Consider the following 14,338-nt stretch of genomic DNA (forward strand, 5'->3'; position numbering starts at 1 on the left):
TGTTTGTAATAGGAAAAGTTTAAATATTATTTAAAATTTATTAGTTTATATTTTTAGAATGTTTAATTTAATTTGATGTATTTTAATTTTATTTATTTAGTTACTAAATTAGGCTTTATGTTTATGGGTTTAGGGTTTTCTTTGTTTTAATCTAGTAATAGGTTATAAATACTTCATAAACTATTATAGTTGTTATATATTAAGTGATTAAAGGTGTGAAAACTTTTTTTTTGTTCGTAATAAAATTATAATGTGAATAAGTTAGGTTGAAGAGTCCCTTTTTTATTATATCAATAAATTGAATAGAAAGTTGAGTGATTCTCTTTGTATTCAATTTCAATAATCTATCTTTTTGTTAACTATTAATTTCAATAGATTTTTTTTTATTCAATTTTAATTCATGTTTTTTTTATTTTTTGTTTATCACCCTTACTCACAATCATGAGTGTAAATGGACAACGATTTCACTTTTGGAAATGGTGAAGAAAAATGGACAAAATAGCATAATGGGGATTGCTTGCAGCTTCTGGATGACAATTTATAACCATTTTTGGAAACATTCCTAATCATTTAATCAACATATGAATTTTATCCTTTTTGTATAACGATTTAATAGTTAAATTAGTCTCTTAAAGATAGATTGTTCTTTAAATTTATTACTAAAATTTTATCAATTAAATTGGTCTTTCAAAAATTATAAATTAATTATTTTTATTCTTCTGTCACTCTATTAACAATTTTTGTCAATAATTTTTTAGATAATTACATCTCCATCCAACTCCAAACAAAGTGGGCGTATTTTCAAAAAACAGCAACAAAAACAAGGCAACAACTACAAAGAAAACATAAAAATTAGCATTAAACAGCAAATATGGAGCAAAAGAATATAATGATTTTAGCTCCTTCAAAGACACTTCAAGATGAACCTGATTAGATATACAACATCAAATCATGATCATTCTCCTTCCAACTTTTACTCTGCAGAATTATTGGCTTTTTTCATAGATCAGTAAATCATGCATCAAAAGATAAACTTCATATGTCTTCTTATTCACCTTAGACTTCATATTTGCACTCATAAGAACATCAATTACTCCTATATTGTCGATCTTGACACCATTGATTTGTGCATTCTACAACTTCCTCCTTTAACTTCTCTAATACCAACACTCTATTAGTAAAGACAATGTTATTTCTACATCTCCATGTGCACCATATTACAGAAAAAAATAACACCATCCACACTTCCTTCAAATCTTTCCATATCTTTCTATCCATCCACACCTCAAAGCATTCTTTAGTGGTTCCTGGCTAAACCCAAATCACACTCCAATCCACTAAGATTGATCCCCACAACTTCCATATACGATCACATGAAAAAAAATAAGTGATGTACTGTCTCCAACCTATCCTTACATAAGACACAAAAGGATTCCGCTTCTGGTACAATCTTAACTTATATAATCTATCTCTAGTATTCATTCTTTCCAAAATTACAAACCACATCAGCAACTCAACCCGTGGAGGCACAATACTTTTCCACAATTGTTTCGTGAAATTATACATATTGGGTTCCACTCCTATCTCCTTATTCTTATATACCACATCTAAAAAAGATTTAACAGAAAAATTACCTTGCTTGTGATGCTTCCATTTCAAAGTGTCCACCTCTTCTTGTCTAATTCCGATTTTTGACAAAATTACAAGAAGCTTTACAAGGTCTTGTTCTTCCCATTCCCATAAAGCTCTTCTCCATTGTAGGCTCCATCTCCAAATATAACCATCCCAAATGTCACACTCACTGATTGAGCACTCCTTGTTCAGCGTCACCCTGTAAAGACTTGGGAATACCTCTTTCAATCTACCTTCCTGTACCCAAAGGTCGTGCCAGAATTTGGTTTTAGTTTCGTTACCCACTTGCAATTGAAGACCCTCTTGATATATATCCACAAGACTGCTCTCACTCATACGTATGTTGCCAATGTCAGCCCATACACCCCCAGTTCTCTTCAAATTTTGATTTTCAAAAGACATACCACCATCAAGGTTATTGCAAGACCAAACTACTTTTCTTCCAAAGCGGACATTTCTCCTTATTGAACCTCCACCACCACTTAAACATTCCTCCTTATTGAACCTCCACCACAACTTAAACAATAGAGCAGTATTCTTCAAAGATATGTCTCCTACCCCCAAACTTCCTTGTTTTTTTGGTTTTTGTACAACACTCCACTTTACCTTCGGCATACCCTTTCCACCATCTGCCTTAACCCAAAAAAATCTCGACTATAGAGAAACAATCTTGCAGCAACAGCCTTAGAAATTTTGAACATGCTAAGGTAATACATAGGAAGGCTATTTAGGACAGCCTTTATAAGGACTAGTTTACCTACCTTTGTTAAAAACTTTCCTTCCCAACCCTTAAGTCTTTCCTTTACCTTCTTTATAATAGGATCCCATGTCTTCACACGTTTTGGATTCGCCCCTAGAGGAATCCCCAAATACCGGATCGAAAGTATAGCTTTGTTGCACTCCAAGATACCACACGCTTCATCAATTGTCTCCTCTCCACAGTTTATGCCAATGACCACAGATTTGTCATAATTGATCTTTAGACTAGACATAATCTCAAAACCCTGAAAGATCCTCTTATAGTTCGTCATAGACTCAACGTCACAAGGACAAAACAAGATTGTGTCGTCTGCGAACTGTAAGTGTGAGATTTGTATCTTGTCTCTACCTATCTCCAATGGTTTTATTCTCCCAATTTCAGACAACCTTCTAAGCATACTATTCAACACTTGACCAACTAGAACAAATAAAAATGGGGATAATGGATCACCCTGACGTAAGCCCTTATGTAGCTTAAATGGAATGGTTGGTGTTCCGTTCACTAAAATAGACATGGATGCTGTCGTGAGGCTCACACGAATCCACTCTCTCCACTTTTTTCCGAACCCCATATTCTCCAACACTACATCCACAACACTCCATCTGTCCCTGTCATAAGCCTTATGAAAATCAAGTTTAATCAACCAAGCCGAAGTCTTCTTCTTTAACCAATGGACTTGGAAAAGACGATGCACTCGATGTTCGTTGATAACCTAGTAGACGAAATAAGCAGTAGTGTTCTATATAGGGATTTTGGGTGAGCAGGAGGCATCATGGACGTGTATATTTGAAGAAAAAAAAAGGAAAGAACACTTACGACCGTTTACTTTTGTAGGGTTGATTCTTTGGGGGAGATTTCAAGGGTAGTGGCACGAATGAACAGTGTGTCCATTAAGGGTAGAAGGAACGAATTTTTGAATGCAAGGTTTATGCAATATAACTAAGACAAGTGGGATGAAAATAGCATACGGTTGAATGCATGGAGAGCTAAGAAGAATGATGATCGGACCGAAAGAAAGATTAACCACCAGCAGAACGAGTCAAAATACTATGTAGAGAAGAAAAGGCAGATAGAGGAGAAAAACATGTTGGCAACAGTTAGGGACGGGACGAAAAACACTGATGGTTATAGGGAGGACAGGAAGGTTGTGGAAAGGGTAACCTCCAAAAAGCAAGTTGATATATTGAGCAGAAGTATTGTATCATCAAAAATTGACCATATCAAGGTCAGTTCATTGATGAATATGCTGAGGAAGAGACATTGGACCCTATAGATGTCTGATTACGCTTGAAAGCATAAAGTTCAGGGACAATGCTCTTGATGATCCAATGCTTAATGAATTCTTCGATGATCTCAATTCCTATTAGGGCTTCACGTGGAATTTATCTAGAAGAATTTGAGTGGAGATTATTGGACTTTCGGTGCACTTGTGGTCTGAAAGAATATTCTGGAATATTAGAAGGATATAGGACAATCTTGTCACAATGGAAGACTTAACAGAGAACAACTGTTCCTTTTGTGCTGCAAGAATTTTGATAAATTCCTACTAGTGGGAACTAATATATGAGTGAGTCTTGGTGAAGGATTGGAACAAGGAATTCGAAGTTTTTGTGAGGGAGTTTGGATTGAAATCTATAGTATGCAGATCCACCCTAGAAGTACAATATGTGATGGTGAATTTGGGCTTGAGATTAATCCTCGTTCAAGCAAAGTTCTTGGCAGTGATGATGCTTCAAAGGAGTCTTCCATGGAGTCGGTAGTCTAAAAGTCTAGTCTCTTCAAAGAAGAAGGAAGACTACGTGTTGGGTGAGACCCACTTGTCAGTAATTTAATGCAGAGGTGACTGGATGGTGTTAGTAAGGATGCGGGGTATAGTGCTTAGTGGAGATATGATTATCTCCCTGAAGAGATCATTAACGAAAAAAATGGTATGAGATTAAATGATGTAAAGGAGATTTGGGAGGCTAATTCAAATTTAGAGTTGCAGATGGTTGAATATATTGGTTTGGGTTTAGGGAGGCCCAATGTTATAGAGGCCATGATAACTTCAGATTGGGCTGGGAAAATAGTGAACCTAAAGAGAAAACTGTCGAGCGGGTCTTGCCCTTACTCACTCAGGTTTGGGTCATGCACTTCTTACCATATGCACCAGAAGACTATTATTTTAGGGTATAACGATAGCATTGAGTCTGGTGAATCTGGTGAGAAACAGGGGGTGAATGAGAGTGATAATTGTTCCCCGATTGGTTATCCATGAGAGAAAATCTCCAGGTCCTTTGAAGAAGCAGCGACCGTGAAGAAAATTTGTGTGGAGGCGGGCATGGTGTTTGATGAAGTGAGGAAGACATGCCATTGGCTTCTCTTGTTAAATCTGGGCAGTAAAAGGGAGGAAAAATATATGATCTAAGGGCAAGAGGGAGGAAGGCTAAGGCAACTCCGAAGGGACATAGCAGGGGCCGTCAGAGCTCTCAGGAAACATGGGTAAGATCTTTTCTAGAATGAAATTAAATTTTTGGAACATTAATGATGTAGGGAAAATAAAAATTAAAGACTGTGAGAAGATTTTATTAAAAGAATAAATTGATTTTATTGGGTCAGTAGAAACAAAAAAAATTGCAATAAGAGCTTCTAAAATTATGGGCCCAGAACTTGCTTGAGTGGGCATGTGCGAGATGTAGTAGGCAATGCTAGGGGTTTAATCTGTGTGAAAACCGGACTTTGTTGAGAAATTTTATATCCTTAGAGGTACCAGGGTCTAATTATTTTGGAAAAATTGGAGGTTTGGTCTAAATTATCTGAATTAAAATTAAAATTTGGGATTCTGATGATTATTGGTGCTGATTTCAATGATATTCTGAGGCTTGAAGATAAATTAGGGTGCAAAGTGTTATTGCATAGCGGGTGCGAAATTAAGAAATAGGTGGATGACATGGAGTTAGTGGAGTTGGAGCTAAGTGGAAGAAAATACACATGGTATGGGGAAGAAACTGTAGTAGAATTGATAGGTTTTTATAGATAATGAGTGGCAAGAGGCTTATAGTTCTTTGATCTTGAAGGGTCTCCCTCATGCTCTCATATCATTGTGCTCTATTAGTCAATTCCGAAGAACTTGGCATTCTGTTCATTAGATGCTTGGTTGTCTCATGATGGTTTTATGTTAGTGCTCAAGGGTGAATGGAGTAAAATGAAAGGGGTCTAATCTGATGCAAAAATTGAAAGCAGTAAGGAAGCCGTTAAGGTTATGGAACAAGGAATGCTTTAGCAGTATTGAGAGTAACATTGAGACGTTAGAGGAGAAAATTCAAAAGGTTAATGAAGAAATTGAGAAAGGTAACAATGATGAATTCTTATTAACAAGGGCAAAAGCGATTAGAAGCTTGGTTGAAGTATAGTGTGGGAAGAGAAAGACATATTGGAGGCAGCTGTCCCGATCGAAATTTGCTTCACAAATGGATAAAAACACTGTTTTTTCACTCGATCGCTAAAACTAGAAATCGGAGCAAAATAATAAAGGAGATCCACATTAATGGGCAGCGTTCATTAAGCCAACGTAGCGCTCAATAAGAGAACGCCAACGAAGATGTGTACGCGTGAACATGGCGCGCAAGCATGATGGAAGCTGAAGATGGCAATGACGCGTACGCGTCGATAAGCAAAACTGCGAAAGGACGCGCGGGCGCAATAGATGCGTACGCATGGGTGAATGAACGCTGCGCTCACTTTGAGAACGCGACGTTCTCCTGGAGACCCTCCTTACAAGCGAAGAACTATCTTTTGAACTGTCATATTTTGTTCTAGGCTATGTATATATGTTTATAGAATCTCCGCATGTATATTTTGTGTTTTGTCCCTCCTAGAGGTTGACTTGGAGATACAGGTGTTTATTTTGTAGTTTGAGTTTTATTTTGGGTTGTTTATAAATATATATATAATCATATACTCGGGCCAGCCTTAGCTTCGTAGGTCGAGTTTAGAGCTTGCTATTTGTATTTTGGAACTCTGATATGTATATATGTTTTTAGCTTCCTTGGATCTTACCTATCCATTTTATGAATATCCACGCGAGTGTCACACGATTATCTGTTTATCGTTCTTGGTTAGCTTATTCTTCAAGGCTCTTAGATATAATTTCTTTCGACTATATTTATATGTCTTTTCTTTTAGAGGTCGTAATACCTCACCACCTCTGCTTTACGACTTAAGCGTAAGGCTCTATGTGGTAGGGTGTTACAGAACCCACTTCTAAAATATTTAGCTAAGTAATTATTTCAGCAAGACAATAATAGACTCAAGTTTCAATGATGATAATCAGAAAGAAATTCAACTCAATGAACTAGGTCAAAATAGGGTCCAAATTCGCCCCCAGCGAATTCTGCAGATTATGCAGATCGCACATGTCACGCGATCGCGTCATCCATGCGGACGCGTCATTCGCGCTTTTCCTTGCCACGCGTTCGCGTCGTCCACGCCTCCGCGTCGCTCATGCTTTTCCAGTCCGCGCGGTCGCGTGAGCCATGCTGCCGCGTCACTGCGATTTCTCCTCTTTCGCGCGGTCGCATGAGCCATGCGGCCGCGTCACTTCTCGCTTGTTATCCCCTCAATTTCTTGTGTTCCTTCCATTTTTGCTAGCTTCCTTTCCAATCTCCAACTCATTCATGCCCTATAAAGCCTGAAACGCTTAACACACAGATCACGGCATCGAATGGAATAAAGGAAAATTAAAATGCATAATTAAAAGTCTCTAGAAAGCAGTTTTCAATCATGTAATAGTTTCAGGAAGGAAATATAAATGCATGCTAAATTAATGAATAAGTGGGTAAGGATCATGATAAAACCACACAATTAAACACAATATAAACCATAAAATAGTGGTTTATCAAACATCCTCTGTCTAGCCCGCATTTTGACCCTGACGCTCTTTACGACTTTCCCTTATCCTGGTTACACCCTGACGCACCTGGACATCCTTTTCCTGATGGTCCCGGACACCCTATACCAGCTCAACCCTTGAATGAGGCGGCACCTGAGCCTATCTTTCCTGATGAGCCTAAGTAAGTTGGAGAGTACGTACCTGTAATTCCACCAGAGTGGGACTTTCCCCCTGAGCCGATCCCTAACTTTCCACAGCCTGATGAGCCGACACTACCGGACGACGGGGTAGCTCCTATATATGCGAACGGACCTATGCTCGCGAATGATTTTGTACATAGTGACAGTAGTTCTTCTGGTGGTTCTGAGGGTATAGCTGTAGCTGCGGACGAGGAGGAGAAGGAGGATCTTGAGATAGAGATAGAGCAGGATGAGGAGATGGGCGAACCTCATGACGATCTTCTGAACGGCCACGTGTAGATATAGTCTGACAGTAGTGGGAGCATTCTTTTGATGACACTCTAGTCTAACATTATCTGTAGGTAGTTTCTCAATTGTGTTAGTACACCCGAGAGCTAGGAGATGTAGAGTGGTTAGGCTAGCATGGGCGCCAGTTTAGCGGCTTTTTGTATGGGCCAGGCCCTGGGAGTGTCGTGTATATATTAGCTACGTAAGATGACGAGGATGTAAACTGACTTGATCTTTTGTGAACGCTACATGTTTTGTTATAGTGTACATTATGTATATTATTAGCTGTGTTATATGTTTCTTTATGCTTCCTTATTATTTCTATCGGTGTGTGCTTATTTATTTTACTCACTCGCTCGCAACGATATAAGTTAAAAAAAAGTTACTTATTTTAATTTAAAAATAGAGTTTAGTTAATAATATTATTATCGAGTTCGTATCTACCGATATGAGTAAATATCGGTACTTTTTGCTGAGCTTAGCTTTGCTAATGCTTCACCAAATACTTTTCACTCTTAAGTTACTAATATCATTTAGATTAATAACTCATATATTATTAACTTTATATACAAATTATTATTATTATTATTATTATTATTATTATTATTGGGTATAATTGTCGTGAGTATTATATGTATTATAAGTTTATATAGTTTTGCTCCCTAGTATTTTAGATTCATTGTTATTATTATATTCACTATGTTACTATTATTATTACTATTATTATGTTTATTATTATTACATGATTATTATTACTATTGCTAGTATTATTATTACAATTATTAATCATAAAACTTGCATTAAGTTACATATATATTATTACTATTATTATGCATTAGGTTGCATATATATATATATATATAATAAAGAAAGCCAAGGCGGCATATTAATCATACATATATATATGATTAGCGTATGCGAGAGGAAAAAAGGAAAGAAAACGGCGAGAGAAAAGAGCGTGACCGAGAGAGAACATAAACCTCCACTAAACTTTCGGTTTCGATTTTTTACAATCCGTAATTCCAATAAAAAATCTAATCCAGTAAAAGCATTCGTATGCTCCTCCTCTACACGTTGGCACCATTTTTGATCGGTGGAAGTTAACGGTGACGTAGCTCCTCTACCCCTTAAGTTTGGCTAACTGAAGTTTTAGGAGGCATAAACGATTATGGACATTTTCTTCTTCGATAGCTCAGTCAGAAAGCTTCTCTGGAGCTTCGAATATTTTAATTCTGTACGAAAGTATGGTTTTGGTTTCTCGTAGTGAATGTTTAATGTCACGTAAAAACTTAGGCTAGAAGACCTTAAGATAGGAATGAACTGAACGTATAACTGATGGATTGTGTATATGGAGTTGAACATCATGTAGACTGCTTGTAGTTGTCAGGCACGCGGATCTTGGCTAAGCGAGTAACGAAGATAGTGGGTGATTGTCACGGGTCACCCCTTCATTCTGGCTTAACTGAATTAAGTACGAGAGTATATCTTGGAGAAGAAGTAGGCGTGAATTGAAAGAGAAACAATAGTACTTGCATTAATTCATGAAGAACAGCAGAGCTCCGCACCTTAATCTATGAGGTGTAGAAACTCCACTGTAGAAAATACATAAGAGAAAGAGGTCTAGGCATGGCCATCTGGCCAGCCTCCCAAATGTAACATAAAAGTGAAAAGAGGGTTCCAACCATACGAATACAATAGTAAAAGTGCTATTTATACTAAACTAGTTACTAGGGATTACAGAAAATAAGTAACTAAGTGCAGATAGTGCAGAAATCCACTTCCAGGGCCCACTTGGTGTGTGCTTGGGCTGAGCATTGAAGCTTTCATGTGCATAGGCCATTCTTGGAGTTAAACGCCAGCTTGGGTGCCAGTTTGGGCGTTTAACTCCAGTTCTGGTGCCAGTTTGGGCGTTTTACTCCAGAAAAGGGTCTCTGGTGGGTGTTTAGATGCCAGTTTGGGCATCAAATCTCGGATAAAGTATGGACTATTATATATTTCTGGAAAGCCCAAGATGTCTACTTTCCAACGCAATTAAGAGTGCGCCGATTGGGCTTTTGTAGCTCCAGAAAAACCACTTCGAGTGCAGGAGGGTCAGAATCTAACAACATCTGCAGTCCTTTCTCAGCCTCTGAATCAGATTTTTGCTCAGGTCCCTCAATTTCAGCCAGAAAATACTTGAAATTACAGAAAAACACACAAACTCATAGTATAGTCCAGAAATGTGATTTTTGCATAAAAACTAATAAAAATATAATAAAAAGTAACTAAAACATACTAAAAACTATGTAAAAATAATGCCAAAAAAGGTATAAATTATCCGCTCATCACAACACCAAACTTAAATTATTGCTTGTCCCCAAGCAACTAAAAATAAAATAGGATAAAAAGAAGAGAATATACAATGAATTCCAAACTTATCAATGAACTTAGTTCTAATTATCAATGAAGATTAGTTTTAATGAAGATTATCAATGAAGATTAGTTTTAATTAGATGAGCGGGACTAGTAGCTTTTTGCTTCTAAACAGTTTTGGCATCTCACTTTATCCTTTGAAGTTCAGAATGATTGGCATTCATAGAAACTCAGAATTCAGATAGTGTTATTGATTCTCCTAGTTCAATATGTTGATTCTTAGGCAGAGAAAACAACAATGGCGAGAAATTACAGCAAATAACACAGGGTTAGTAGGTCCTAAACTTTTCATTGGAGATTTCAATGACATTTTAAGTCAGGATGAGAATATCGGCTTGCACCCGAAGCCAAGGGAGCAAATGCAGAAATTTAAAACGTTTGTGGATGACAATAATCTCATGGACATGGAGCTTAAAGGAAACAAATACACTTGGTTTAGTAACCCAAGAAATGGTTTTGTTACCAAAGAGAGAATAGATCGAGCCATGGCAAATTGGGAATGGCGAAGGATATATCAACACGCGTCAGTGCAAGCTTTCCCTGCTATAAGTTCTGACCACAGCCCAATTTTACTCAAGCTTGTACAAGAAGAAAGGAGCATAAGATTTTTTATGTATGAAGCTTTTTGGGAAGACCATCAAGATTGTAATGAGGTCATAAAAAGGGGTTGGAACCAGCAGACCCAAGAAACAGAAAATTGGAAAATTTTGAAGGATAAAATGAACAACTGCAAAAAGAAATTAAAGCGTTGGAGCAGAGCCACATTTCCTAGAGCTGACAGAGAGATTGCTCGATTAAAGGAGGAGGTAACCAAGTTACAAAACCAGATTTTTTGTGAAGCCCAACAGATGCAGATCCTAAAGTTAAAAGAGGAGATATCACAACTTTGGAAAAGAGAAGAAAAATTCTGGGGACAAAGAGCACGAGTAAAATGGTTGAAATGAGGCGACAAAAATACTTCTTTTTTTCACGCGACTACAGTCCATAGGAGAGATAAAAACAGGATTGAAAGATTAAAGAATGAAGAAGGGCAATGGGTTAGCGGTGGCAAAGATATTATGAGGCTAGTGGAGGATTATTTTCAGAATCTCTTCACAACAACAGCAAGAGAAAATATTGAGGATTGCATCAGAAAGATTCCAAAAAGAGTATCGCAGAAAATGAATGAAGAATTAATTAAGGAAGTCACAGATAAAGAAATCCAAGAAGCTGTGTTTATGATGGGAAGATTGAAAGCACCAGGACCGGATGGCCTAAGTGGCCTCTTTTACCAAAACCATTGGAAAGAGATAAACATTCAGGTTAGTGCAGTTGTTAAAGATTTTTTTGCAAACCAGAAAATGGCAAAAGGGATGGGAGAGACTACAGTCGTTTTAATTCCAAAAATTAGGCAACCAAAAAACTTAAATCAGTTAAGACCTATTAGTTGCTGTAATTTTATATACAAAATTATATCAAAGATCTTAGTAAATAGGCTTAAGAGCATGTTGGACAAAATAATATCCCCTATCTAGAGTGCCTTTGTGGGAGGAAGATACATTCAGAACAATATTCTCATTGTGCAGGAGGCTTTCCACAGTTTGACTAAAAAGGGAAAGAGGAGTTCTAATTTCTTAGCAATCAAACTTGATATGAATAAAGCATATGATAGGCTTGAATGGGATTTTATTGAGAAAGCCTTGGTAGCTTTTGGGTTTCATACAAAGTGGGTCAAGATGTGCATGGAGTGTGTCATGAGTGCAACGTATAGATTCAAAATTAATGGCGTCTTATCAAAGGAGATTAATCCACAAAGAGGGTTAAGACAAGGTGATCCGCTCTCTCCGTATCTGTTCATTCTAGCATCAGAGGTTTTCTCTATTCTTATGGAGGAGGCACAGAGTGAAGGGAGAATCTCGGGGTTCAAAATTGCCCCAACAGCCCTTGTCATTACCCACCTTCTATTTGCAGATGACTGTATTATATTTAATGAAGCAAAGGAGGAGGAAATTTATCAAACTATTCTTATTTTGAATAAATACACTGAGGCTTCAGGGAAGAGGATCAACTTAGACAAATCAGGAATCACCTTTGGACGACAAGTGTCTATTCAAACCAAAGTGGACATAGAAGACATCATGGGCATAATGGCTTGGGATGATCCGAAAAAATATTTGGGGCTTCCAGCACAATGGGGAAGGTCAAAGAATAAAGCTTTAGCGTGGATTGAAGAAAAAGTTAGAGCTAAAATGGATGGATGGAAGGAGAGACTGTTAAATCAAGCAGGGAAAGAAGTTTTAATTAAGTCGGTCATTCAAGCTATCCCAACTTATGCAATGAATGTGGTGTTGTTCCCAAAGGATTTTTTTAGAAGATTAAGTGCTAGAATTGTAAAGTTTTGGTGGGCATCAGGAGATAAGGATAGGAGCATACATTGGAAAAGTTGGAGTAGAATTAGTAAAAGTAAGGCTGGTGGGGGGCTCGGCTTCCGGGATTTTCAATGTCAAAATATAGCGCATCTGGCCAAACAAGCATGGAGGATTATAGAGAATCCAGAAGCATTATGGGTGCAGATTCTAAAAGCTAAATATTGTGAGAAGAAGGATTTTTGGGAGACTAAAAGTATAAGAGAGGCATCTTGGGCTAGGAAGAGCATTTTAATCGGAAGGGATTTCTTAAAGAGACAAGGAAGATGGAGCATTGGGAAAGGTTCCAGGGTCAAAATTTGGGAAGACAAGTGGATATTAGGGCTAGACAGAATTCAATGTAGAAAGAATACTAACTTTCACTTAGTGAGAGATCTTTTAACAGAAGATGTACGGTGGAATGAACAAAAGATTAGTGAGATATTTCCACACGAGATAAAGAAAAAGATTTTGTAAACTCCAATCAGCCTAACTAATAGTGGAGACATACTTGTATGGCCTTACAGATGGGATGGAATGTACACAATTAAAACGGGTTACTATGCAGCAAAAAAAGAGCTAACAGAGCAAGAGGGGGATGTTCCGTCAACCAGTATAGATTTTAGAGAATTATGAAAAGAGATATGGAGTCTTCAGATCCCACAAAAAATTAAATTATTCCTATGGAGAGCAGTACATAATATTATTCTTGTCAATTATAATTTATGTAAAAAGAGAATTGCTAAGGATCCTAAATGTCAAATTTGCATGGAAGAAGTGGAAACGACTGAGCATGCTCTGCTGCTCTATCCATGGACAAGAACAGTATGGTTCGGGAGACAATCTCACTGTTTTCCAACCAAAGAATCAGTGACAAGCTTTGGGGCATGGCTAATGGAGATATTTAGGAAAATAAAGACACAGGGCAAAGATGACAACGAAATCAGGATGGCCAGGATTGGATTCATGTGCTGGGAGATATGGAAAGCAAGAAATAATGCAACTTTTCAACAGGCAGAAATCAACCCACAAGTAACAATTATAAAAGCAAATATGATGGAATCAGAATTCAAAGCAGCCAACAGAACAGAAGAAACAACTCAAGCCAAAACAACAGTTCAATCAAGACGAAGGGATAGGAAAGCTACCTGGAGACCGCCTAAAGGAGAATGGATAAAAGCAAATGTTGATGCAGCATACCAAAAGCAAACAGGGGAGGGTGCCTTAGCGGTAGTAGTCAGAGATCAGACAGGAAGAATCATCACCGGAACAACAGAGAAGATCAAGGTCTCGTCTAGTCTAGCAGCAGAGGCACATGCAGTTAGAGGAGCACTAATTTTGGCAAAAAATCTTCAAATAGAGCAAGTAATAATAGAATCTGATAGTCTCACCTTAGTCCAAGCTGTGAAATCGAAGGCCAGGATTGGGAGATAGAACCAATTCTTAAAGATATTCAATGCTTCGTTTCAGAAATCCCAAAAAGTGGTTTCACATGGATTCCAAGGGAAGGAAATTTTTTGGCACATCAAGTAGCGAAGAAGTGCTTGAAGGATGAACTAACGGCAGATTGGACATGGAATTTGAAGGGAGATCTAAAACAAATTGCATTTTTAGAGGCTCGGAGCTTGAATAGTTGTATCCGTTGGAGTCGAACCGAGGGCCAACTAATGCAGCAAAAGACAAAAAATCTGGCCGTCGGAGACAGAAGAGGATGGCAGCAGACTGGTCCGGGGTTGGCAGGACAGGTGAATTTTGAAAATGGAAGAAGACCTCACGCAATGCAAGGTTCAGCGGCGCAGGAAGAGAGGGAGCA

At 37.7% G+C, this 14,338-nt stretch overlaps 2 protein-coding genes across 2 annotated transcripts; one reads left to right on the forward strand and one right to left on the reverse strand.

Annotated features, from left to right (window-relative positions):
- Nucleotides 1–801: 801 nt before the first annotated feature.
- Nucleotides 802–2,963, reverse strand: LOC148566268 (uncharacterized). The gene is made up of 3 exons (XM_088487482.1): nucleotides 2,394–2,963; nucleotides 1,502–2,265; nucleotides 802–832 (listed from the first exon to the last, which is right to left on the reverse strand). The coding sequence occupies exons 1-3, from the start codon at nucleotides 2,961–2,963 to the stop codon at nucleotides 802–804; spliced, it is 1,365 nt and encodes a 454-aa protein (XP_088343608.1).
- Nucleotides 2,964–3,062: 99 nt separating this feature from the next.
- On the forward strand, nucleotides 3,063–13,002 carry LOC148566269 (uncharacterized). The gene is made up of 5 exons (XM_088487483.1): nucleotides 3,063–3,148; nucleotides 3,356–3,617; nucleotides 10,369–10,947; nucleotides 11,227–11,442; nucleotides 11,707–13,002. Exons 1-5 carry the CDS (start codon nucleotides 3,063–3,065, stop codon nucleotides 13,000–13,002), a joined length of 2,439 nt encoding a protein of 812 aa, XP_088343609.1.
- The last annotated feature ends 1,336 nt before the right edge of the window (nucleotides 13,003–14,338 follow it).

This window comes from Arachis ipaensis, chromosome B5, assembly GCF_059453495.1.
Source record: "Arachis ipaensis isolate K30076 ecotype BB chromosome B5, ASM5945349v1, whole genome shotgun sequence".
Classification (NCBI taxonomy): domain Eukaryota; kingdom Viridiplantae; phylum Streptophyta; class Magnoliopsida; order Fabales; family Fabaceae; genus Arachis; species Arachis ipaensis.

Bases quoted from the DNA above. Each gene is read 5' to 3' on its own strand.
- LOC148566269 (XM_088487483.1), top strand. From the start codon at position 3,063: ATGGACTTGGAAAAGACGATGCACTCGATGTTCGTTGATAACCTAGTA. The intron at 3,149-3,355 runs GTGAGCAGGAGG...GGATGAAAATAG, and splicing joins GTTCTATATAGGGATTTTGG to CATACGGTTGAATGCATGGA. The intron at 11,443-11,706 runs GTTAGTGCAGTT...CTCATTGTGCAG, and splicing joins GGAAAGAGATAAACATTCAG to GAGGCTTTCCACAGTTTGAC.
- LOC148566268 (XM_088487482.1), bottom strand. From the start codon at position 2,963: ATGGGGTTCGGAAAAAAGTGGAGAGAGTGGATTCGTGTGAGCCTCACG. The intron at 2,266-2,393 runs GTAGGTAAACTA...TTTTGGGTTAAG, and splicing joins AAGGAAAGTTTTTAACAAAG to GCAGATGGTGGAAAGGGTAT. The intron at 833-1,501 runs GTTTGTAATTTT...TTTTCTTTGTAG, and splicing joins CGGGTTGAGTTGCTGATGTG to TTGTTGCCTTGTTTTTGTTG.